A 26,342-nucleotide genomic window follows, 5' to 3' on the forward strand; every position below is an offset into this window, starting at 1 on the left:
TACTCTATAGGAAAATGACTCAGTTTTACACACACACACACACACACACACACACACACACGGCTTCCCAGGTAACTCCGAGGTAAAGAATCTGCTTGTCAAGCAAGAGATGTGGGTTCAATTCCTGTGTTGGAAAGATCCCCTGGAGAAGCAGATGGCAACTCACTCCAGTATTCTTTCCTGGAAAATCCCATGGACAGGAGCCTGGCAGACTAGAGTCCATGGGGTCGCAAAGAGTTGGACATGACTTAGTGACTAAACAACACCAATAACAGCAAAATACATTACACATACACACACACACACACACACGGTCTTTCTCATATTCATTTCCATTATGGCTTATTATAGAAAATAGTTCCTTGTGCTATACACAGGTAGGTTTCTTCTTACGATGGTAGGAAGAAGGTGCATACACGGGTAAGGGGATTGTTAGTGTGTGAAACAGCATAGAAGGCAGACAGGTAGGAGAATTTCAGGGCCTGATTGGAAATCCAGATATCCCCATTGCCTCTTCATATCCATACATACTTTGCCTGCCATTTCTTTCCTCACTTCCTCTCATACTTCTCATGACCCCCACTTTTCTCCTTTTGAGGCTTCTCCATGACCTCAGTTCAGTTCAGTTCAGTTCAGTCGCTCAGTCGTGTCCGACTCTTTGCGACCCCATGAATTGCAGCACACCAGGCCTCCCTGTCCATCACCATCTCCTGGAGTTCGCTCAAACTCACGTCCATCGAGTCAGTGATGCCATCCAGCCATTTCATCCTCTGTCGTCCCCTTTTCCTCCTGCTCCCAATCCCTCCCAGCATCAGAGTCTTTTCCAATGAGTCAACTCTTCACATGAGGTGGCCAAAGTACTGGAGTTTCAGCTTTAGCATCATTCCTTCCAAAGAAATCCCAGGGCTGATCTCCTTTAGGATGGACTGGTTGGATCTCCTTGCAGTCCAAGGGACTCTCAAGAGTCTTCTCCAACATCACAGTTCAAAAGCATCAACTCTTTGGTGCTCAACTTCCTTCACAGTCCAACTCTCACATCCATACATGACCACTGGAAAAACCATAGATGGACTAGATGGACCTTTGTTGGAAAAGTAATGTCTCTGCTTTTGAATATGCTATCTAGGTTGATCATAACTTTTCTTCCAAGGAGTAAGCGTCTTTTAATTTCATGGCTGCAATCACCATCTGCAGTGATTTTGGAGCCCCCCAAAATAAAGTCTGACACTGTTTCCACTGTTTCCCCATCTATTTCCCATGAAGTGATGGGACCAGATGCCATGATCTTTGTTTTCTGAATGTTGAGCTTTAAGTGAACTTTTTCACTCTCCTCTTTCACTTTCATCAAGAGGCTTTTTAGTTCCTCTTCACTTTCTGCCATAAGGGTGGTGTCATCTGCATATCTGAGGTTATTGATATTTCTCCCGGCAATCTTGATTCCAGCTTGTGTTTCTTCCATGCTAGTAAAGTAATGCTTAAAATTCTCCAAGCCAGGCTTCAGCAATACACGAACCATGGACTTCCAGATGTTCAAGCTGGTTTTAGAAAAGGCAGAGGAACCAGAGATCAAATTGCTAACATACACTGGATCATCAAAAAAGCAAGAGAGTTCCAGAAAAACATCAATTTCTGCTTTATTGACTATGCCAAAGCCTTTGACTGTGTGGATCACAATAAACTGTGGAAAATTCTGAAAGAGATGGGAATACCAGACCACCTGACTTGCCTCTTGAGAAACCTATATGCAGGTCAGGAAGTAACAGTTAGAACTGGACATGGAACAACAGACTGGTTCCAAATAGGAAAAGGAGTATATCAAGGTTGTATATTGTCACCCTGCTTATTTAACTCGTATGCAGAGTACATAATGAGAAATGCTGGGCTGGAAGAAGCACAAGCTGGAATCAACCTCAGTAGCCTCCAAATGCTTTCCTTCCCCCACATCCACTCGCAGACTTCTGGTCATTATGATGGGACCTTTCCATCGTCCCTTCCCCCTCCCCCTCTCTCTTTCTCCCTCTCCCCCTTTCCTTCTTTCTTTCCTTTCTTCCTCACCCTAACCCTTCCTCCCTTCCTCTGTCCCTCACTCTGTTAGTTCCTCTCCCTCCCTCACTGCCTCCTCCCCTTTTCCCTTTTCTTTCTTTTTTTCCCCTCCCTTCCAAAAACAAGGCATGCAACTATTTTTAAAAAACTTTTTATTTTGTATTGGAGTATAGCTGATTAGCAATGTTGTTAGTTTCAGGTGAACAGGGAGCGGGACTCAGCCATGCGTATGCATATTTCCATTCTCCCCAAACTCCCCTCCCATCCAGGCTGCACATAACATTGAGCAGCATTCACTGTGCTATACAGTAGGTCCTAGTTGGTGATCCATTTCAAATGTAGCAGTGTGTTCATGTCCATCCGAACTCCCTAACTATTCCTTTCTCCCATCCTTCCCCCTGGGCAACCATTACTTCGTTTTCTAAGTCTGTGAGTTTCTTCCTGTTTTGTTAGTAAGTTCATTTGTATCATTTCTTTTTATATTCTACATATAAGAGATGTCATGCGATACTTACATTTCCCAAGAACCACGAAATTCTAAATCTGCCCAAGTCATTAAGGACTGTCAAATCTAACTGCTTCCTAATTGAGGACAATGAGCTTTAGGAAAGTTTAGCCACTCACCCCACACACATGATTGAGTGTGTTTGTGGTAGAAAGAAGCCATCTTTCAAGCCCCAGAACTCTCCACCTGTTCTTTTTCTTAATTTATGCTGTTTTCTAGGCTTTTCCGCTTGCAGCATTTTAGTTATTAACAGTGTCTCTAATGAGTGATAAAGATTTAAAAATTTTTATTTCTTTGTAAGTTGATTCTAGATACTCTATTTTTGCTCACTAGGTTGCCCATTTCTGATCAGTGTTGTGGCAGGAATTCATGTCCTCTTGGTTCTAGGATTTGATATTTACTGTTGTAGCTGAGAGGCGCAGTGTCACACATGAATTTGTAATGATTTTGTGAGGATCATTAAGAAGTTAGTTGGTTTCTGTGCAAAGTTCAGCCCAGCAACAACAGACCCAGTGCAGCCGAATCCTGCACTGTGGGATTGATACCAAACATAGAAACAGAGCAGCTCTGACTGCTCCAGGGCCCAAGGGAATGCATTCTCTCTGGATGTATGTAAACCACCTGCAAGTGACAGGCAGCTCACAAGGTCCACGGAAGGTGGAGCTAAGTCATTGTCTCAAGGAGGTGATAAGGGCAAATTTTATTTTATAACAGTATATACTTAGTAATTAGAAATAGTTGTGGAATGAGACATTGTGCTTTTGAAACTATAAATATCTGCTGATTTCAGTGTCAGCAAACAGTTTTCTGGCCCAATCTTAGCAATGGATGACTTTTGAGTTATTTTTTCCAGTGTGATTGGTAGTTGGTACATTTTACTAAGTTTCGTTTGCCCGTATTTGTGAGCTCTGTCGGGAGAGGGCTGGGAGAAGGAAAGAGAAAGGCAGAAAAGACAAGGGAGGACATGAATAGAAGATTTTTCTTTGTCACTACTGAGCAAAATAAAATTCAAAATTGCTTCATAATTGGATTTTACCCAGGTTTTATCTAGCTAGCTAATACTGGCTTCATTAACAACATGCTCTAAGCTGAAAGTTCTTAATCTTTTTTTTTTTTCCTCTAAGCCATGCAGTATGGGTGATGGCTGGGCTGTGGAATTTTCCCATCGTGTGCCAGGGTTATGAGCAATTCTCAGTGGAAGAGCTACAGCAACTCCACCCCTTAAACCTTCCCTGAAGAATGCAGTTGGGAATGCATGGGAGACAGAGTGATGCCATTATAGAAAAAAGCTTGGATCTGCTCTAATTTATTATCTAGAAATTCAGCTATTCGTGAATGTCAATATTTGAGAAATGACTTGTAAGTTGCAACATGCCAGGTGTTCAGATAACACTGGTGAGGACTATTGCTTGTAGTAGCTAAATTAGGTAGCCAGACTTTTGTTCCTTGAGAATACCAGGAATCTTGCCTCTCTTCTTAACAGCAATATCATGTGTGTGTGTATATATGATATATCCCAAAAGTATAGATTACTTGAAATGAGAAGTGTAACTATCTGCTGTCAAGATTTTAAGAATAAGGAAGTCAACAATCAGTGTAAATGTCTCTGGCAGATTAAAGATAGATACAAATTCTTTGATGCTCCTCCCCTAAGGAGGTGGGTTCGTTATCCTGCCTTCGAATCTGAGCTGACTCATACCTGCTTTGAGCGACAGAGTATGGCAGAAGAGATGTTATACCAGTTCAGGGCAAGCCTTTCAGTGGACAGGAAGCTTCTACCTTGGTCTCTTGGAGGTCAGCCATCATTAAGAAGATAGATTACCCTGAGACCACAATACTGTGAGAAGTTCAAGCCACGTGGCGAGGCCCTGAAGGAAGAGACGCTGTGGGGAGATGTTGGCCAGGAACATTGAGTTGTTGTCTCTCTATAAAGAAGACAGTTTGGGTGATGGTCCTCCCATCCCACCCGCCCCAGCTGACACCACATGGATCAGAACTGCCCAGCTGAATTCTTTTAGAATTCCTGACCCTCAAAATCATGAGCGAAAAAAAAAATGGTTTTTTAAAGCCATTAAAACAATAGATAACCAGAATCACCTAGGTTGAGAATTTTAAAGAGGCACAGAATGTCATGTGGTAAGCAAAGGCATTTATATAAGGAGATTACCAGTGAAAATGTGAGCAGATTTACATAGGCCAAAGCTCAGACAGCATGTACAAAGAAGGAGGATGCTATTGAGAGTTAAAAACGAATAGTTAAATGGAACTGTGGGAGGAGAAAGAAAAACTTAGAAATTTCTCTTGGAAGGTGTAGGAGGAATTATGGGGAGAAAAATACCCTTTCTCTTTCACAGAACAAAGGAAGTTTTGCTGAGTGGGCCCCACGTATCTGAGATGTGTCCTGTTACGGGAACCCATGAAAGTGTGCAGTTGTCCTTTAGTGGGATGACTCATTAAATTGCTATCTGTGTTTAACTAGAGTTTTAGCTATACCACTTGGCTGGAAGGAAGATGGTGCTGAAGAGGGGGGAATTGCCATTCCCACCTTGAATCAATTTATGACTTCCAGCTGTGGCCCAGTAACCATGGCCCTCACTTTTCTGTCACCCTAGTAGCACCCCAAATATTGGGCCCAAGCCCTTTTTCTCATTTCTTCTCTGCCTACCTACTACCTATTCAGTTCAGTTCAGTCACTCAGTCGTGCCCGACTCTTTGCGACCCCATGAACCGCAGCACACCAGGCCTCCCTGTCCATCACCAACTCCCGTGGTCCACCCAAACCCATGTCCATCGAGTTGGTGATGCCATCCAGCCATCTCATCCTCTGTCATCCCCTTCTCCTCCTGCCCTCAATCTTTCCCAGCATCAGGGTATTTTCCAATGAGTCAGCTGTTTGCATCAGGTGGCCAAAGTATTGGAATTTCAGCTTCAACATCAATCTTTCCAATGAACACCCAGGACTGATCTCCTTTAGAATGGACTGGTTGGATCTCCTTGCAGTCCAAGGGACTCTCAAGTCTTCTCTAACACCACAGGTCAAAAGCACCAATTCTTTGGCACTCAGCTTTCTTTATAGTCCAACTCTCACATTCATACGTGACCACTGGAAAAACCACAGCCTTGACTAGACGGACCTTTGTTGGCAAAGTAATGTCTCTGCTTTTTAATATGCTGTCTAGGTTGGTCACAACTTTCCTTCCAAGGAGTAAGCATATTTTAATTTCATGGCTGCAGTCACCATCTGCAGTGATTTCTCAGTGATTGGAGAAAAATAAAAGTCAGCCACTGTTTCTGCTATTTCCCCATCTATTTGCCTTAAACTGATGGGACCGGATGCCATGATCTTCGTTTCCTGAATGTTGGGCTTTAGGCCAACTTTTTCACTCTCCTCTTTCACTTTCATCAAGAGGCTCTTTAGTTCTTCACTTTCTGCCATAAGGGTGGCATCATCTGCATATCTGAGGTTGTTGATATTTTTCCCGGAAATCTTGATTCCAGCTTGTGCTTCCTCCAGCCCAGTGTTTCTCATGAGGTACTCTGCATATAAGTTAAATAAGCAGGGTGACAATGTACAGCCTTGACGTACTCCTTTTCCTATTTGGAACCAGTCTGTTGTCCCATGTCCAGTTCTAACTGTTGCTTCCTGACCTGCATACAGGTTTCTCAAAGGAACATAATTTCAAACAGTCTAAGTTTTACTATATTAAATAATTATTTAATACATCCCTCCTGATTTATATAAAGGAAAAACTTATAAGTTGAATAAAAGTATATTTATTGTAGTCAGAGCTATGGCTTTTCTAGTAGTCATGTACAGATGTGAGAATTGGACCATAAGGAAGGCTGGGTGCTGAAGAATTGATGTTTTCTAATTGTGATGTTGGAGAAGACTCGTGAGAGTCCCTTGAACTGCAAGGAGATCAAGCCAGTCAATCCTAAAGGAAATTAATCCTGCACAACATTGGAAGGATTGTTGCTGAAGCTGAAGCTCTAATACTTTGGCCACCTGATGCAAAGAGTCGACTCATTGGAAAAGACCCTGATTCTAGGAAAGATTGAAGGCAAAAGAGAAGAGGGCAGCCGAGGTGGAAATGGTTAGACAGCATCACCGACTCAATGGACATGGATTTGAGCAATCTCTGGGAAATAGTGAAGGCCAGGGAAGCATGGTGTGCTGCAGACCATGGGGATACAGAGAGTTGGACATGACTTAGCAGCTGAACAACAACAACAATATTTATTGTTGTTTTTGGAAGGACTCCATCTACAACAAACTGATTCTATGACACTGGAAGAGATAGTCAACATAATTTTTGCTAAAAATACATATTCTCAAAAGATCTGAAAGGTTGAATTTGATTGTATACAGTATCACCTCAGACACATAGAATTTCATAGGAATGTATGCAAAGCTGTAAAGAGTGTAATGTTAAAAAGAAGGAGGTGCAAAGTCCATTTCACTCTTCATTGAACAAACCATGCCTGGAGTCATAACATGTTCAGGGTAGCAGGTGCACTTTTTGAAGACATTTACACAATTTATCCAGTGCTACAACAACTCAGAAAGATGCTGAAGGGATTCTAAATCATGTCATAAGAGAAGGTACTGAAGGAAAGGGGAAAATTTGGCCAGGAGACCAGAAGACCAAGGAAATTAAAGCTAAGGTGCTAATAACAAAATGTGTCTTTTCCCCAGGAAAATGTTTGTTTGACTAAGGTTTTCTAAATCAATAGTTCTACTACCATGACCCCATCTTGTCCTCTAGGAAACACTAATGATTGCTCAATTCTCCGGTGCTCTTTCTGGCTGGACTGGGACCACACCTCAGAAACAATGTTCTGGGAAGCTAGTACCATCAGCCATGTTGGCCTAACAGCATGACATCTGTTTGTTATCCCTGCAAAGGGAAGGAAGGAATGTCTAAAACAGGAAAGCCTCATTACCTGCAGGTAATTTGTCTTGGAAAAAGCCCACTGAAGGTGAGTCACTTAAAACAGGAGCTAACATTTCAAAGTGAATAGAAAAAATGAGGGATGAATAGAGCTTTATCTTGAAAAAGAAAGTAGAACTGAATAATCACTCTTTCATTCTATTTCTCAAATATTTACTGAGTACCTACCCTGGTAGACACCAATTTCAGCCCTGGGGATACAGTAGTGAATAAGACTAAAAAATCTTTTTTTTCAAAGAGCCCCCATTCCAGTAGAAGAGGCAATTATAACACAAATAAATATTAAATGTCAAGTAGTGACAGTTCCTATGAAGAAAAGACAGAATAAAGTGATGGGAGCTGCTAATTTCGGAAGTTTGGTCAGGGATGTTTTCCCCAAGGAAGCATATTTGAGCAGATCTGGGGGTGGTTTTCCCAGCAAAGGGAATAGCGAGTGCAAAGTGCCAAGGGAGGGATCAAGTTCACCTGTTATAATAAGCGCAGGGAGACCACTATGATTGAAGCTAAGTCTCGAGTTGTCTCAGGTCCAGGGTGCATATGGCCTGGTCATGTGAAGTGAAGTGAAGTCGCTCAGTCGTGTCTGACTCTTTGCAACCCCATGGACTGTAGCCTACCAAGCTCCTCTGTCCATGGGATTTTCCAGGCAATAGCACTGGAGTGGAATGCCATTTCCTTCTCCATGGTAGGTCATGGGTAAACAGTAAATATATTATAAAAATGTTCTTAGTTTGTATTAGGAATATAATTTATAATAGTGAGCTAATTCTTAGAAATAGTCAAGAATAAATTATGCCCATTGGAGGGTAGATACATATATGTATGTGTATGTGTGTGTGTGTGTATAATTTTTCTGCAAAAATTTTAATAGCTCATCTAATGTTCACTTCACTTCACATTTGACATGTACTGCATAATTATAAAAAGGTAACGTTTACAAAATTAATCGAGGGCTTCATAAATTTTTCCAAGAAACACTCTTAATCCTTTGATGTTTAACTCATTCCCGTTAATATTTACATGTTACCATCCTTGTCAAATTTTTATTCATTAGTCGTTATTGCCAAAACCTCATTTATCATTGGAGAAGGAAATGGCACCCCACTCCAGTACTTGTGCCTGGAAAATCCATGGACAGAGGAGCCTGGTAAGCTACAGTCCCTGGGGTCGAAAAGAGTCGGATGTGACTGAGCAACTTCACTTTCACTTTTCACTTTCATGCTTTGGAGAAGGAAATGGCAACCCACTCCAGTGTTCTTGCCTGGAGAATCCCAGGGAAGGGGAGCCTGGTGGGCTGCCGTCTGTGGAGTCGCACAGAGTCGGACATGAATGAAGCGACTTAGCAGCAGCAGCAGCATTTATCATCAGTTTTGAATGTGATCCAAGCCAGTCTCCATCAATCATCCTTTACTGAGTTCATGAAATCCTGAATCTTCTGCCAAGATTAAAAATTTGATAAGCTATCAGTTTACATTATATGTGTATTTTGTTGTCAGATGGATCGGAAAGATATTCTCAGACAAAGTTGGACTAGCATTAATTGGGGGAGGGGATGTTTAAATAAGCTGGCTGCCATCAGTTTATATTTGGTATCTCCACTTTGCTTCCCTGGGCATCTTTGAATCTTCAGGAGGAAAGCACTCAGGTTGTGAGGCCTGGTTAGTAACGTCAGGCATTGGAACTGGTGAGAGAAGGGACAAAAGGACAGAGAATCAGGGAGAGATTCTCTGTTCTTTATGGAAGATTATCTTTTCAGGCAAGAGTCCTCTTTTTCCACAGGGAAGTCTGATCACTCCCCAGGGTCCTGGCAGGAAGCTGCAAGTTGCTGTGTGCAGGCCGGGAGAGCAGGCCTCTGTTGACTTCCTGGCATTGTGAAGATCCTGGCTCCTTGCCGCGGGGTCTTGCAGAAAGTGATTTCTCAGAATTGAATGTTCCTCTAGGGATGTGTGAGTATTTTACTTCAAAGACCTATAAAGTGAGCACAAAGCCATTCTGGATGGAGTTCATTTCATTTTTAAGAGCAACCCATCTACATTTAGTAAAGTTTTCATTTTTATTGTTCTTAAAAAATACTTTGTAAACACTGTGTCATTATAAGAAACAGAAAATATCATCTTCTAAACCTACTACCCAAGCACAGCAGTTTGTTCGTTCTGTCCCATACTCCTGAAATGATTAACTTTATGTTAATAGTCTTATTATTATAATAATAATAATTATAACGAGAACATTTGTTGACCTTTTTGTGTCATTTTCAGCTATGTCATTTTATCTCCATTAAAAGCCATGAGGTAAGTCGTTATTACCTCCGGTTCTACAGTTGAGAAAACTGAGGCATGGAGTGGTTGTCCGAGTGCAAACTTCTAGTAACTGGTGGGTCTTGAATCCTGGCAACCCTAGAAATTTCTTTCTTGACCACTATTTATTGCTTTGTCTTTTGTATATAGCCAAGTCAATATAATAGAATTAACTTATTTTCAATTATAATAAAGACTGTTGTTATTTAGTCTGAAGTTCAGATGTTGATTCTAAGAGCACTGATAGAAAAAGTAAAGCATTGAAACTTCTGTCATGTCAATAAACAAATTCAAATCCAGCATCTTCATTTTCCCTTTATTCTACTTATATTGTACAAAATAGGGTGGTACATGCAGTGCACACTATATGTCATATATGTGTACATACTACGTAATTACTCTAAAGCATGACAGGGACTATGTCTAGCTTGTCCATAGCTATGAAATAGTGACGATCATGTAGCATCATTTGTTGACTCATTCATTTGTTCAGTTAATAATAATACTGGTTAATATATTTTGCATTTTTTCCCTGACATCCTTAGGAAATTCTTCCTCAGAATTCTTAGGTCAACATGATGTTAATAGGTAATGTATTTAACAAAAAACAGGTTAGTCTTCATTAAGGCTGAGAAATGTTGGTTGAGAAACAACAAAATGCTTTCCTGCCCAATATGCATTGTGAAGTTATACATCCTTTTCAAAAACTTATTTTTGATCGTATAACTGTGTTTTTTTTCTTTCCTTAGACCATCTGGGAGACTAGAATTCCACTGAGGACATTTTGAGAAACACTCATCTAGAACTCCAGGACTCTAGGCTTTCTGCTTCTCTGTTTAAACTCACCTTGAACTACTATATTTTTAATCAGTTAGTGTCTCCAAAATAACCAGTGTAGTATGAATAGTCATCAATATTTTCTTACTTCAAGTTGAATAATACAAAATATCAAAACAAAGCCTCAGATACTATAAACATAACCTTTAAACCTGATTTAAAATGCAGATAAATAATGTGAGAAGAATTGGTTAAAAATAAAAATGGATGATTTTTTTACATGCTTCCAAAAACAAGTATCAGAGATGGCGATGGCACCCCACTCCAGTACTCTTACCTGGAAAATCCCATGGACGGAGGAGCCTGGTAGGCTGCAGTCCATGGGGTCATGAAGAGTCGGACACGACTGAGCGACTTCACTTTCACTTTTCACTTTCATGCATTGGAGAAGGAAATGGCAACCCACTCTAGTGTTCTTGCCTGGAGAATCCCAGGGAAGGGGAGCCTGGTGGGCTGCCGTCTATGGGGTCGCACAGAGTTGGACACGACTGAAGTGACTTAGCAGCAGCAGCAAAAACAAGTATTTTTTTTTCTTCGACTTTTTTTAAACCATAATCAACTATATCATCAAATTCTTTCATTGAGTGAGAGTACTACCTAAAATCTAATTTTAGTTCATACTATTCATGGAACTGCTGAAAATTCTTATTTCTTTTCCATAGACATTATTGAATACTTACATGCGTTTTATACAGTTGATATTTCATGTTGGTTTCAAAGAGCCCACGTTATTTCATATACTTGGTCAAGTTCTTTTCAAAGTTGAAGGCAGTATATTTTTCCATTCCAGTGGATCACTAAGGATACTTAAATGAGAAAAATAGGATCTTTGTCTGCATTAGAATATTTGGAGTCAGCCCCATAGACAATAAGATTTCTGAAAACTGGCAACCTTTGAACTTTTAGAGCCAATAATCCTGAATATAAACTTACCTGTATCAGTCTCAATAAGACAGAAAGAATAAGCTTTGTTTTCTGATGGCTAAATAATGTATACATATATATAGTGAAGAGGCCATGGCTGACACTCCTGAACGTAACTCATAAGAGGCTTAGGAATGTATACATACTGTATATTAAATCATTCAAGTGATAAATATTTCTAAACTTATTTTAGTTCATAAATTTCAGATCTAAGACCTCATTTTAATGTGCTTCCGTTTATTGTTCTTTGCAGATACTAATGGTGGTGGGTTTTTTTGTTTTTTTTTTTTAACAATTTGAAGGTTTCTGGCAACCCTGTGTCAAGCCTTTTGTTGAGGATTCTTGTGTCTTGTGTCTATGTTCATCAGTGATATTGGCCTGTAATTTTCTCTTTTTTTGTGATATCTTTGTCTGGTTTTGGTATCAGGGTGATGGTGGCCTTGTAAAATGAGCTTGGGAGTATTCCTTCCTCTGCAATTCACTGAAGGCATTTCAGAAGGATAGGTGTTACCTCTTCTCAAATGTTTGATACAATTTGCCTGTGAAGGCAATTGGTCCTGGACTTCTGTTTGTTGGAAGCTTTTCAATCACAGTTTCAATTTCAGTACTTGTGATTGATCGGTTGACATTTTCTATTTCTCCCTGGTTCCATCTTAGAAGGTTGTTTCCCTCGCTCAGAATCTGTGCATTTCTTCTAGGCTGTCCATGTTATTGGTGTATGATTGCTTGTAGTGGTCTCTTGCTAAGTCACTTCAGTCGTGTCCAACTCTGCGCGACCCCATAGACGGCAGCCCACCAGGCTCCCCCGTCCCTGGGATTCTCCAGGCAAGAACAGTGGAGTGGGTTGCTATTTCCTTCTCCAATGCATGAAAGTGAAAAGTGAAAGTGAAGTTGCTCAGTCGCGTCCAACCCTCAGTGACCCCATGGACTGCAGCCTACCAGGCTCCTCTGTCCATGGGATTTTCCAGGCAAGAGTACTGGAGTGGGGTGCCATTGCCTTCTCTGTAGTGGTCTCTTACGATCCTTTATATTTCTGTGGTGTCAGTTGTAATTTCTTTTTCATTTCTAAATGTATTGGTCCTCTTCCTTTTTTTCTTGATGGGTCTGGCTAAAAGCTTATCAGTTTTTTATATCTTCTAAAAAGAACAAGCTTTTATTTTCTTTGATCTCTGCTATTGTTTTCTTTGTCTCTAGTTCATTTATTTCTGCTCTGATCTTTATGATTCAGGTAAGTGTTTGGCACTATTTTTCAAATAGCATTGGCTCATCTTATGTCTCTGTGTCATATTTTGATACTTCTTATAATATATCAAACTTTTTCATTATTATTATATTTGTTATGGTGATCTGTGATTAGTGCTCTTGGATGTTACTATTATAATTGTTTTGGGGATACCACAAACCATGTCCATATAAGATAATGACCTTAAGTGATAAATGGTCTCTGTGTTCTGACTGCTCCACCAATTGACCATTCCCTGTCTCTCTTTCCTTAGGCCTCCCTATTCCCTGAGGCACAAAGATACTGAAATCAGTCCAATTAACAACTCTACAGTTGTCTCTAAGTATTCAAGTGAGAGGAAGAATTGCACATCTCTTCCTAAGCATCTAAAACTAGAAATGATTAAACTTAGAAGAGGAAGGCACATGAAAGCTAGGGCTCTTGTGCCACACGTTCAAGTTGTAAATACAAAGAAAATGTTCTTGAAGGAAATTGAAACACAGCATCCATTCTGCAGCCCATGGATCAAGGAGTAATTTAAACTTTCAAGTCTTACTGTCTAAGAAATACATTTTGTAAGGCTGTAACTGCCCTAGGTTATAATTCCTCTAACATCTCTGGGCAGAGTAAATTGAAAACCTTCTGGAAAGAATTCACCATTCTAGATACCATTAAGAACATTTATGGTTCATGAAAAGAGGTCAAAATATCAACATTAATAGCTGTTTAGAAGAAGTTGGTTTTGACCCTCATGGATGACTTTGAGGGGTGAAAGACTTCTGGGGAGGAAGTAACTGAAGATGTCATGGAAATAGCAAGAGAAATAGAATTAGAAGTGGAGCTTGAAGATGTGACTGAAATGCTGCAGTTTCATGAAACAGCGTCAACGAATGAGTTGCTTCTTGTGGATAATACAGTGATTTCTTGAGATAAAATCTACTCCTGGCAAAGATTTGCTGTGAGGATTATTGAAAAGACAGCAAAAGATTTAGAACACTATACAAACTTGGTTCATAAGGCAATGACAGGATTTGAAAGAACTGAAGTTCTACCGTGAAAAGAATGGTATCAAACAGTGTTTTGTGCTCCAGAGAAATCACTCATGAATGGAAGCGTAAACTGACGGACTGATGTGACTTCATTGTCTTATTTTAAGAAATGACCACAGTCACTCCAGCCTTCAGATAACTACCACCCTGACCAGTAAGCAGTCATCAGTACTGAGGCAAGAACCTCCCTCCACCAGCCAAAAAGATTACAGGTTGCTAAAAGTTCAGATGAGGTTAGTATTTTTTAGCAATAAAATATTTTTATATTAAGATATATACTTTTTTTCAGACATAATGCTATTGTTTACTTAATGGACTAATAGTGTAGTGTAAACACAACTTTTATATATACTGGGAAACCAAAAAATTCCTGTGATGAGCTTTGTTGCAACATTTGCTTTATTGTGATGGTCTGGAACAAAACCTGAAGTATTTCCAAGGAATAACCTGTATTAGGCTTTTATTCAGTTACTTTTCAAAATATTTTGGGGATAAGAAAAATCCTCGCAAAGGACATTAATGAAACCTGTTGTTCTTTGAAAACTCAATTTCGATTGTTCAGAGTACATCTTTGAAAGTTAAAGATACGACTTTCATACAAATATAGGCACATCAGATCAGATCATATCAGTCGCTCAGTCATGTCTGACTCTTTGCAACCCCATGAATCGCAGCACGCCAGGCCTCCCTGTCCATCACAAACTCCCGGAGTTCACTGAGATTCACGTCCATTGAGTCAGCGATGCCATCCAGCCATCTCATCCTTTGTCGCCCCCTTCTCCTCCTGCCCCCAATCCCTCCCAGCATCAGGGTCTTTTCCAATGAGTCAACTCTTGGCATGAGGTGGCCAAAGTACTGGAGTTTCAGCTTTAGCATCATTCCTTCCAAAGAAATCCCAGGGCTGATCTCCTTCAGAATGGACTGGTTGGATCTCCTTGCAGTCCAAGGGACTCTCAAGAGTCTTCTCCAACACCACAGTTCAAAAGCCTCAATTCTTCGGTGCTCAGCCTTCTTCACAGTCCAACTCTCACATCCATACATGACCACAGGAAAAACCATAGCCTTGACTAGACGAAGCTTTGTTGGCAAAGTCATGTCTCTGCTTTTAAATATGCTATCTAGGTTGGTCATAACTTTCCTTCCAAGGAGTAAGCGTCTTTTAATTTCATGGCTGCAGTCAACATCTGTAGTAATTTTGGAGCCCAGAAAAATAAAGTCTGACACTGTTTCCACTGTTTCCCCATCTATTTCCCATGAAGTGGTGGGACCGGATGCCATGATCTTCGTTTTCTGAATGTTGAGCTTTAAGCCAACTTTTTCACTCTCCACTTTCACTTTCATCAAGAGGCTTTTGAGTTCCTCTTCACTTTCTGCCATAAGGGTGGTGTCATCTGCATATCTGAGGTTATTGATATTTCTCCTGGCAATCTTGATTCCAGCTTGTGTTTCTTCTAGTCCAGCGTTTCTCATGATGTACTCTGCGTATAAGTTAAATAAACAGGGTGACAATATACAGTCTTGACGAACTCCTTTTCCTATTTGGAACCAGTCTGTTGTTCCATGTCCAGTTCTAACTGTTGTTTCCTGACCTGCATACAGGTTTCTCAAGAGGCAGGTCAGGTGATCTGGTATTGCCATCTCTTTCAGAATTTTCCACAGTTTATTGTGATCCACACAGTCAAAGGCTTTGGCATAGTCAATAAAGCAGAAATTGATGTTTTTCTGGAACTCTCTTGCTTTTTCTATGATCCAGCGGATGTTGGCAATTTGATCTCTGGTTCCTCTGCCTTTTCTAAAACCAGCTTGAACATCAGGAAGTTTACAGTTCACGTATTGCTGAAGCCTGGCTTGGAGAATTTTGAGCATTACTTTACTAGCATGTGAGATGAGTGCAATTGTGCGGTAGTTTGAGCATTCTTTGGCATTGCCTTCCTTTGGGATTGGAATGAAAACTGACCTTTTCCAGTCCTGTGGCCACTGCTGAGTTTTCCAAATTTGCTGGCATATTGAGTGCAGCACTTTCACAGCATCATCTTTCAGGATTTGGAATAGCTCAACTGGAATTCCATCACCTCCACTAGCTTTGTTCGTAGTGATGCTTTCTAAGGCCCACTTGACTTCACATTCCAGGATGTCTGGCTCTAGGTGAGTGATCACACCATTGTGATTATCTGGGTCGTGAAGATCTTTTTTGTACAGTTCTTCTGTATATTCTTGCCATCTCTTCTTAATATCTTCTGCTTCTGTTAGGTCCATACCATTTCTGTCCTTTATCAAGCTCATCTTTGCATGAAATGTTCCTTTGGTATCTCTGATTTTCTTGAAGAGATCCATACCAGAGATCTATTAACTTATTAATGAGGATATCTATAAGATGATGGAGAAGGAAATGGCAACCCACTCCAGTATTCTTGCCTGGAGAATCCCCATGGACTGAGGAGCCTGGCAGGCTGCAGTCCATGGGGTCACAAAGAGCCGGACACGACTGAGCGACTAAACACACACAGACACATAAGATGATGATGCTCATGGTTCCAAGAGTGTTTTGAGGATCTGAATATGTACAAGCATTTAGAAAGAATGTTATTAATGTTATAAGACTGTTAGGTTTATATAGGTTTAGGTTAGGTTGCATATAGGTTTATATGCAACATAAATGCATAATGCAATAAAACCATAAATGCTGAGGTTTTCTTCTGGACAGATTGGACAAAATGTGCAGTGCCAGCACATAGCTCTGTAGTGTTAGAATCTAACCAAGAGTGACTAGCAAGTCAAACACAGCTCATTTTTGTAGAGAATCAAGCAGTCCTTGGGTGGACCTGTGAAGCACTGTCTTGGTGTGACACTGAAAGATTTTGCTCTTTCCCCTTATTACCAAGGTTTGAATAATTTTTCTAATAATCTGAAAATTAAATTTTGATTTTTTGTTGTTGTTTAACTCATCGTCTTATATAATTTAGACTAAAAACCACCATCTCAGTGGCTTCAGAGAGTGAAGAGATTAAAAGAAGGGGATGAGGATCCTCTCAATTCAAAATAAGCATCTTTCCCAGGTGACTGTTCACTCCATATCAAGGTCAACCAGGCAGGAGAAATTAACAATGAAAAGAGAACAGGACAGACATCTCCTGGGGAATGAGGCAAGTGGGAGGCTGACAGCCTTCCCTTCCCCCAGTAGGGGTGCCTTTATTTAAAGTGGGTAGCACAGGTGGATTCGATCCCTCATCTTTTGTAAAGCTGGTTGGGAGTGAAGCTTGGGCCAGCTGCTCTGAGCAGAGCAAACCCCACCCCGCGCACGTTCCCCCCAGTCACCAGCTAATGCCTGGAATAAATTCTCCCCTCTCCTTGCTTTGGTTCATTCAGAGCTTTGAGGTCCTGGGCTGGGCGCTTCCTCGTGGGGTCTGAAATAACGGGAGTGCAGACTGACTGGTGTAATGCTACGAGCCCTCTTTCAGGGCTCTTTTTCTTCCTGGGCAATAAACATAGACACCAAAAACAGCAGTTACGATCCCCTCCCCCTCTGGTTCCCTTCCAGCTTTTTCTGAACGATCTGTGCATCTCTGCAAGCCTCCATCCCTAGAGGGGGTAGCTCTTGTAAAACTGGTAGGAGACGTCTGGAAGAAAGCAAGTCCCCCGGGGATTTCAGCACCTGGGTAGAAACAGTCGGGCTTTCCAGGGGGTGGCCGGCACGGGAGGCCTGGATTAAAGGCGGCGCTGGGCTGGCGAGATTGAGGTCCCCGAGTACCGCTCCAGGTGCTCCTCGCGGGGGTCCCGGGTGCGGCTGGCTGCCGCGCCCCGCCCAGCTCTGTCCCCGCAGCCTCGCGGGCTGCCGGGCTTTGTGGTTCGCCCGTGCGGCTGGGCCCCTGCTGGGGGTGTCGTTACGAGCATGTGCAGACAGCAGCCCAAGGTAGAGAGAGCGTGCCGGGCGAGCCCTGAGACTTGCCTTGCAATGCCATGTTTGTGTGTGTGCTCTAACTCCCGGAGAGCAACCAGGGAGACGGCTCCCCGGCTGGACTTGGCTGATGTTTTCTTGTTTCTGTTTCAGCCTTCAGGATAATTCCTTCAGCAGCACCGCTGTAACAGAGTAAGTGATTCTTGTCAATACAATAAGATTTGCATGCCTTTCTCAGGAAGCAACTAACGTGAAGGTATCCTCCCCCGTCCCCAGCTGCTCTGGGTACTAGATGCATTGTCTCCTGTAATCTGGGGCCATGAAGACTGGGAGACGTGGGGGCTGTTGGGGCCCAGAAATCTTTACAGGTTGAAACCAGCCTTTTAGCAACTATGGGAGAGCTATGAAAGCAAACTGATGGCTTACGGGAGCACAGTGCTCCCAGATTTGTGTTCTTGGAGTTCAGATTTTTGAAAAATAAATCTCGTTGACATGTCAGCAAGGAAGCTTTGTTGTGTTTTGCCAACACTGGTGTCTGTTTTCATGAGCACGCTGTGTACATTTACAGCAAGTAGGAGATGGATGTGAAATGACTCGAGTTGAATTCCAGCATGTGATAAATAGGCTAAACTTAGCCTCACCCTCTCCTTTGTACAGACTTTTAAGACAGTAAACTTTTCTTGCATGCCCTTTGTCAATTTTGTCTTCTGCCCTCAGAGATCTGGCTATCGTAGGACTGTGTTATCTACTCCTATGGCTAAAGCTTTTGATTGGGACAACTAATACCATTCAAATGTGGAATGAAGGAGTGTAAATATTTCACTCAAGACCAGCATGCATGGTATTTTTTATTAGATATTTAGAGTTTATGCTTTTAATTCTTGCCATCCTTTCCTTAGTGTTTTTCTAATACTGTATTATATGTATATGTTAAAAATTAATAGGTAGTGTATTATGCTAATACTATATGTAACTGATATGTAATTTACATGTATACATATATGTATGAAATATCTGTGCTTTATTTAGCATTCTTTCTCTAGGCTAACTCACGGTGTTTACTTCTGGGACTTTATGATAGAAGTTACTCTAAATAGTTTTTCAGGAAAAAGAGGTGTGTGTGGTTATATGCTCAACTACATTAAAAAATGCTGCAAGTTTGATACAGAAGTCCCAGTAGCTTGGGAACTATTTGCTAAAGTTCCCTAACAGGCAAATAAATGATGTGAGGTTCAAGTCACTGTATCAATGACTTGATAGTGGAGGACTACAGGGCTTCCCAGGCCCTCTTGATTTTTACATTCTTTTGTTTCTCAGGATGCTACTGTCTTAGAGTTGAGCTTTGGGCTGTCTTAAGTGGAGTTACTTAAAAAAAGAAAAAGATCCAGGGTTGATTTTAGAAGATCCAGTATAAAACACTCATTGAAACCTTCATCCTGTTAATGAACTTGCTTGGTAACAGTACTATAACTTTGCTTTTCTAAAAGCCTTAGAGTGGGGAGAGGTGCAGGCCAGAGATGAGGCTGTGACTCGCAGGTTTGGGTACACGGGTATTGCTTTCTTCCTTTCACTATGCATACGGCACCACATGCTTCCTGGGCCTGACTCTCAGGACCTGGTGTGGCTGAATCCCCAAAGTCAGCCACAGGTATAGCAGCTTCAAAATGGAGTTCCTTAGTTTTAGATTTCACATGGACATTGTTTTAAAAATGGTTTCAGTTAAATGCTGGGGAAAGTCTGGTACCTTGTCTTTGGACAGTCCCCAAGGAGTTCTGATTGCATAAGACCTTGTTGTTGTTTTCAGAGAAGTGACAGAGATTTATTTTAAAAGGCACTGAGTGACAATTGGGATGCCATCTGGCTAATCTAAAAATCTGAGGGGCATATTTGAAGCATACCAAGCCTTCATAGGTGTAACAGTCCAGTCTAGGGCCATTTATAACTAGTCATTGTCTAATATAGTATTTTCTCCTCCCCTCAGTTTTCCTTGGTTCTTTAGGCATGACCCCAAAGCCAGCAGGACCAGAATGTGCTATACTGAGACAGAGAAGTAGCAGGTGACTCATTAATGTTCTGGTCTTGGCGTACAGCACTTGCCCATATTCTGTGTTTTGGATAAAAGAAAACATCGCCTTTCTCCTATCTCCACCCTACTTCTACTTACTCCTACCCACCCACACATACTTATCTTTTCTACTGCCTGAAATTCTACCTAGAGATTTTTTTTTTTTTTGGATGAAGAACTCTGGTGGTGACCCTTATTAAAACGGAAATTTAAGAAGTCTGTGTCCCTGGGAGGTAGATTCAAATTGTCATTAATATTTTAATATAAATTATGTTATCAGGTAGTCTAACCTAACAGGGTTCTGCTTGGCCAGCTGGGGGTCTTTTAAGGGTCAAAGGGAGTGGAATTGGGAGGGACTCAAGGACACATTTTATTCTCTTCTTAATTTTTCCCATGCCTTGCCTGTCCCTGTCTGTGCAAATGTGGCCCAATTCAGTTTCTTTTTCCTACCCAGATTCTTCCAAGATCAGAATGGCCTTGGCCTTGTGTTCTCTATCTGTGTACCCTCTCATATGTTATTTTTCCGCGGTCATTTCCTCTGTTGCCCTGGCTAACTTGTTACTTGAAATGAAGCATACCCAGCAATGAATTCTGCGGCAAATTAGTTATCATCCAAAGCAGTAATTCTCAAAACGAAGGACTGTCAGTATCATTTGGGGAAGGGGTTAGGGGCTTGTGAAAAATCCAGAGTTCCCAGGCTTTATTCTCAAGTGGAAACCTAGAGATGGGTGATCGTGTTGGAGTCAGCCAAATGCTGGTCTGGGTTTTGTAAACCTTTAGGTCAGCATTGAACATTTCAGAAGCATACTAGTTATATGGGGGGAAAGCAATCTAGTTTGAAAACTCACATTCCTTGGCCCTACCCTCAGAGAGTCGATTTAGTTGGGCTAGCAGTGAGGATGAAGCTGGAACTTGCTATATTTTTCCATTTTTTTAAATTAATTTGTTTCAAAAATTGAAGTATAGTTGATTTACACTATTGTGTTAATTTCCGCGTACAGCGAAGTGACTCGGTTACACAAGCATATACATTCTTTTTTATATTCTTTTCTATTATGGTTGATCCCAGGAAATTGAATATAGCGCAGCTTGCCATCTTACTCAGACACTCCAGGTGGTGCCAACGCAAATGGTTCTGGGGGCACACTTTGAGAAATCCCACAGGATTGCAGGCTGTACCTCTGCGACTGTGCCTTCAAGGAACACGGTACTGTAGGGAATGACAGTCCCCTTTTGAGTACAGCAACATTTTATCTCATCACCAGTCTGAGACCTCTGTACTTATTTACCCCAAATCAAAAAAGAGACTTATGGGTATTTCTTTCTCCACCATTATTCTAAAAAACAAGTCTTTCTCCCGCTCTGGGAACATAGACTGAAGAGACTATTCGGTGGGCTTAGTGTGGAGCAGAAGCACCGTAGGTGTCACTGCTTGATGCTTTGGAGTCCTGGGAAATCCCTTAGCCGCTGGGTGAAGGTAATGCTTACCTCACACCATTGTCAGGCTTAATTGAGATCATATGAAAGAGAAGATGATGCAAAGTACCTTTTAACTTTTTCTTGTTTGTGGTTGATAGAGGAAGCAAAAGTCCAAGTAGAGAGATAACTAACTACCTCGAGCACTTCACAAGAAAATGATGGCAAGGACAAATTATTCATGTATTATCTGGGCAACCACAAATTAAAAACTCTTGGACTTAGAATCTAGTTGATGAGAACCTCAAAGGAAATCATTTGATAGAGGTTTCTTTACATTTTTACTGTGAACAGCACTAAGAAAAACATTTTATATTGTAGTCCAGCACACACATACATACATGATTTATTTGAACAAGTTTTGTTGAAATAACACTTCAGTTCAGTTCAGTTCAGTCGCTCAGTCGTGTCCGACTCTTTGCAACCCCATGAATCGCAGCACGCCAGGCCTCCCTGTCCATCACCAACTCCCGGAGTTCACGCAGACTCACATCCATCGAGTCAGTGATGCCATCCAGCCATCTCATCCTCTGTCGTCCCCTTCTCCTCCTGCCCCCAATCCCTCCCAGCATCAGAGTCTTTTCCAATGAGTCAACTCTTCACATGAGGTGGCCAAAGTACTGGAGTTTCAGCTTTAGCATCATTCCTTCCAAAGAAATCCCAGGGCTGATCTCCTTCAGAATAACACTTAGCCCTCACTATACTGACATTTTTTTTTTTTTCTATTCTGTTTCTCTACCAATAATAAAAACAAAATACTGATAGCTGCTGTCTAATTTCAGGACCCTGTAATTATTAATCCCGTATAATAGGTCACAATTTATAGTTTGAAAAATATTGTACCAGAAGATGGTCAGTTTAATATTTACGAAGATCATTAAAGAGATTGGTCTTTAAATTCTTTGATCAGAATAATGTGTAGGAAGAGAATCTCATGCCCAGGACCAATTGGGCACTTGATCTGAGTTGATTTTTTTTTTCCCCCAGAGTCAGGATATCTGGGTATGGGTTCCCACTGTGAAATCTAGTTTTATAATCCAGCCAGTATTGTGCATTTGCAGGGGGCTCTGGGGCAAGGACTCAGTAGAACAATCAGAAAGAAGACGTTAATTAAATAGAACTTGATGACCTTCGCAGAAGCAATGGAAAACCCAATTGAACTTAAAGAATTTGTGTATGTGTGGTCTGGAAGCCATAGAAAGATCTGTCTCATTGCCATATCTGCAAGCTAGAAATTGTGTTTTCTTGGGCGATGGCTGGAGTTGTTCCGTAGTCCTTAAAATCTAATTAGCTAATTAGGTCTAGCCTCCTACTTCAGAAAGCATCTGCAACTTTGTATGTTCTGCTGCTGTTTCCATTTTTAACTAATTGTGCTTTGAGAAGAAAGATTAATAGGGGGATGAAAAAAAAAGTTCTTGCCAAATTCTTAAACAATAGGTATTGTTGAGCTCGAAGGTTGAACCTCTGTTTGAACCCTAGTTCTTTGGAAGCAACAATTCTAGATTTTTCTTCTTCATTAATTTTTCTACTTAGCTAGGTTGCTTTTATTGGGAAACATTTTAATTCACATTACAAAGTTCAGATGATCTATTAAAGCAGATGCATCAAATAGTGGAGAACAAGACAGCATTTAGGAATTATTGTTTTCCATGAGATGGAAAGAGTGGGTTATTGAGACTTCAAAAATTAAAAAAAAAAGGAAAAGTAAGGAGATTGATCCGAGGTTGCCAGAGTGGTTCATTTGCATGCTCTGGGTACATCCATGTCCCTCAGTGCTTGGTCTCCTTTTTATTTATATGTTTGCCTAGTTGTCCACTTTGGGGGGAAAGCTAATCAGATATCATGAACAGGCTCAGAGGTTAATAGGGAAATGCTCTATAGGCCATACATTTTATCATTCATACTCAATTGTCAGACAGACATTGTACACGTGCTTTAAGCAGTACACTTAAAGTCAGCAGTGCTAAACATCATGAGCAGCTACATTTGCTGACAACTTATTGGAGAATTTATGATTAGAAATAAAGCAGTTACTTTCCATTAGAAGTCTCTGTTACTAAAATCAGTCAAATATTCTAGAAGAACTTTTTCTTTTTTGACAGAAAACCCAACTTTGTATCAGTTTACTGTCAGTAACAAAATTCATTTACCTAGTTAAAGTCAGTCTAATCTTAATCCTGACAGCATACACCTTTTGTTTTTCAAAATTCCTTTTTCACAAACTTTTTGTCACTTTCTAGATCCAGACAAATTTGTGCTTTATTTCTTCATTACAGAAATAAACAACCATAGGAAAAAATTATTATCACCATTTTTCCTCAACAAAAATATCTCCATTCTTTATACATTCTCTTTGTTGACAGCATATATCCTACTTGCTTTACATATCAAAATGTTTCACTTATCATTTTTACGTATGAGGACTTACCAAGAGTCCTCAACAGCAGTTACAATTTTTAACCCTTGAAAGTTTTAGCAAAACCAAGAAACAAGTGGTTGAAATGTTACATCAGCATTTTCTGATTGCAAACTTAAGAACATTCTTCATAACTTCAAAAAAAACATACATTTTTTAATAGCATAATTTTTCTTCAGTAGTACAACACATATGTTTAATAAACCCAAACATCTTTAGTTTCCCTCTTGGTCTTACAAGAATACAAAAGTAGGTAATCAGTTTATGGAGCATAGCCAGAATAGCCAAATTATACATTCAGTTTTAAAGCCTTTTTTCCCCTTTGTATAGTTAACCCAAGGCTGAAGATCCAGGCAAAGTGGACTGTGTTTGTGTTTCAAGGACACGATAAATGTCACTCAGACTTTTTCTCAGGCGTGTTTTTGTTTTCTCAGGATCTGAAAAAAAGTGTTTTATCAAGTTAGTTTTCCTTAACTGCATATGCAGAAAGAACCAGTTTTGTGAATTTCAGGGCTTTCATCTTAATCAATCTTCTTCAGATTCTGAAGAATACTGTAGCCATATATTGTCCAAAAAAATCATCTTTCTTTTTTAGTCATAAATTCACAACTAAAATTTTTCTTAATGAATTGAACCTGAATTTCCCATTTTGTATAAGGAAACAAGAATACCAATCAACACAAGTGGAATATACACTCACACACCAAACAACAGATCCATCATAAACTTCTCTGAAGGTGACCAGTACAGAGTCCCGAACAAACACTTTGTGGAGTCCCAAAACAAATGGTCCTCAATGGTAGTCAGATGTCAGAACCAATTGGCAAAATGCCTAGATGACACTCGGTGCTCACAAACGGTCCTCAACATCAGACATATGTCAGAACCAACTGGCAAAATGCCCAAATAGCACCTCATGTCCCAAACAGTTCTCAACATCAGGCACACATCAGAACCAACTGGCAAGAATGTCCGAATAGTACTAGTGCTCACAGACAGTCCTCGCAGCAGTCAGAACCACGTGGCAAGCACTCACGAATGGGAATGTTGCCTGTGTGCACACTGGTGGACTTACCTGGTTTTGGAGCTCCTCAGCTCATCCCAAATGCAAGTTTCCATTCCGCCAAGAAAGGCGTAAGTGGGCAGCCAGTGCCAGTCAGGGGAGAAACAGGGAGGATCCTTAAAACAAATGGTTTCAGTTTTGGTTGTTTTAGGTACAGTTAATCTTCAGTTTGGAGAAGGCGATGGCACCCCACTCCAGTACTCTTGCCTGGAAAATCCCATGGACGGAGGAGCCTGGTAGGCTGCAGTCCATGGGGTCGCAAAGAGTCGGACACGACTGAAGCAACTTAGCAGCAGCAGCAGCAATCTTCAGTTCCGGTGTGCTCTTGTTCCCATTTCTTTGTGGTCAGTTCTCAGAATTGTGGCAGCTGAAGTCCTGGGTACAGTCTGGTCATCATGTAGTTAACTCCTCCACCTGGGGTTTTGATCTATAAGACAGATCACAGGATTTGGCTCAGAATATTACGTACAGCCCTTGAGAGAGAACTAAAGGTCCTTGCCTATGCTTAATGACTACCTTATTATTATTTAGTCTCCTTAGACTGTTTTCCTTTGTTTCAGCATTTCTCACTTCTCTGATTAAACTTATTCTTTGATTAAGGTTTTTTACAGGCACAAGGCAGGCAGAAGACATGGTGGGGGGAGGGGGAAAGGACCACATACCGTTTCATGATGACGTAGGTGTGGGATTGTGAGGTGAGCGGGAGGGAGGCTTGGTGGGGGGTATATGTATGCACACAGCTGATTCACTTAGTTGTGCAGCAGAAACTAACACAACATTATAAAGCAATTATACTAAAAAAAGAAAAGCTAGTGCTGCTCAAAGTGTGGGTTCACAAACTGTAACTAGTCTGAGATAAGAACAGTACAGAAATAGGGAGTATGCTTTTAATAACCTTTATAAGAATTTGACATTCCTGTGACATTTTTACCAAATTATTTCTCCATGGTGGATTGGAAATAGAAAACCAACTGGTCAGTCCTGAATCCCAAAAAGTTTGAGAAGCACAGCTCCAGTGCCTAAGGCAGTATTTGGAAGCAGTCAGTGCTCAGAAATGCTTGCCCACTTATTTCAGGCCCTTCCTGGTGGCTCAGACAGTAAAGAATCCACCTGCAAAGCAGGACACTTGGGATTGATCCCTGAGTCAGGAAGATTCCCTGGAGAAGGTAATGGCCACCCACTCCAGAATTCTTGCCTGGAGGAAGGCGCCTGGCAGGCTACAGTCCCTGGGGTCACAAAGAGTCGAACATGATTGAGCGACTAGGCACACACACTTATTTCAGGGAACAGACTTGCCGAAGGATCCAGGTTAGTGATTTGATTCAAATATTTATGAAGTATCTACTCTGGGGTAGCATTGTGGGCACTGTGGCAGGATATCTAGAAAAAGACACGATGGTTGTTTCTTTTCATGGAATTAACAACTGATTAAAAAGATCTCAGAGGTACAAAGAAGCTACATAACAGCACTAGGTAAGAACTAGATGGTGACTAAAACCTCTGAATGAAAAGTAAGCATTTATGTACTAAGGTTAAAGTGGGAACATGGCATGTGGATGAACTTGGCAAGGAAAGTTCACAGAGCTTGTAAGGCTTGAGCA

At 40.9% G+C, this 26,342-nt stretch overlaps 2 protein-coding genes and 2 long non-coding RNA genes across 29 annotated transcripts in view; 2 read left to right on the forward strand and 2 right to left on the reverse strand.

The window, feature by feature from the left end:
- The window catches only part of LOC147343084 (uncharacterized), a 282,954-nt gene extending 273,949 nt beyond the window's left edge, over positions 1–9,005 (forward strand). Inside the window, exon 4 of the mRNA XM_086382511.1 lies at positions 7,315–9,005. Coding sequence (XP_086238637.1) covers positions 7,315–7,422 — 108 coding nt within the window. The 3' untranslated portion in view covers positions 7,423–9,005. The remainder of the gene's footprint in view (positions 1–7,314) is intronic.
- LOC147343086 (uncharacterized) lies at positions 8,538–17,605 on the reverse strand. The gene is made up of 3 exons (XR_015157051.1): positions 17,479–17,605; positions 11,312–11,437; positions 8,538–9,465 (listed from the first exon to the last, which is right to left on the reverse strand). It is a non-coding gene; the product is annotated as an uncharacterized LOC147343086 (long non-coding RNA).
- Positions 13,052–26,342, forward strand: part of FAM13C (family with sequence similarity 13 member C) — a 140,703-nt gene continuing 127,412 nt past the window's right edge. For 4 of the 26 annotated variants that reach the window (XM_086382464.1, XM_086382465.1, XM_086382480.1 and 1 more), the window contains exon 1: positions 17,743–17,913. In XM_086382464.1, the coding sequence (XP_086238590.1) occupies positions 17,852–17,913 (62 nt within the window). In that variant the 5' untranslated portion in view covers positions 17,743–17,851. The other 22 variants (XM_086382475.1, XM_086382479.1, XM_086382486.1 and 19 more) reach the window with 16 other exon arrangements.
- LOC147343088 (uncharacterized) lies at positions 21,578–25,327 on the reverse strand. Its single transcript, XR_015157050.1, has 2 exons — positions 24,754–25,327; positions 21,578–24,115 (listed from the first exon to the last, which is right to left on the reverse strand). It is a non-coding gene; the product is annotated as an uncharacterized LOC147343088 (long non-coding RNA).

The sequence above is a fragment of the Bos grunniens genome, chromosome 28 (genome assembly GCF_055505025.1).
Source record: "Bos grunniens cultivar Pamir isolate PY7600 chromosome 28, Bosgru_T2T1.0, whole genome shotgun sequence".
In the NCBI taxonomy this organism is placed as follows: Eukaryota; Metazoa; Chordata; class Mammalia; order Artiodactyla; family Bovidae; genus Bos; species Bos grunniens.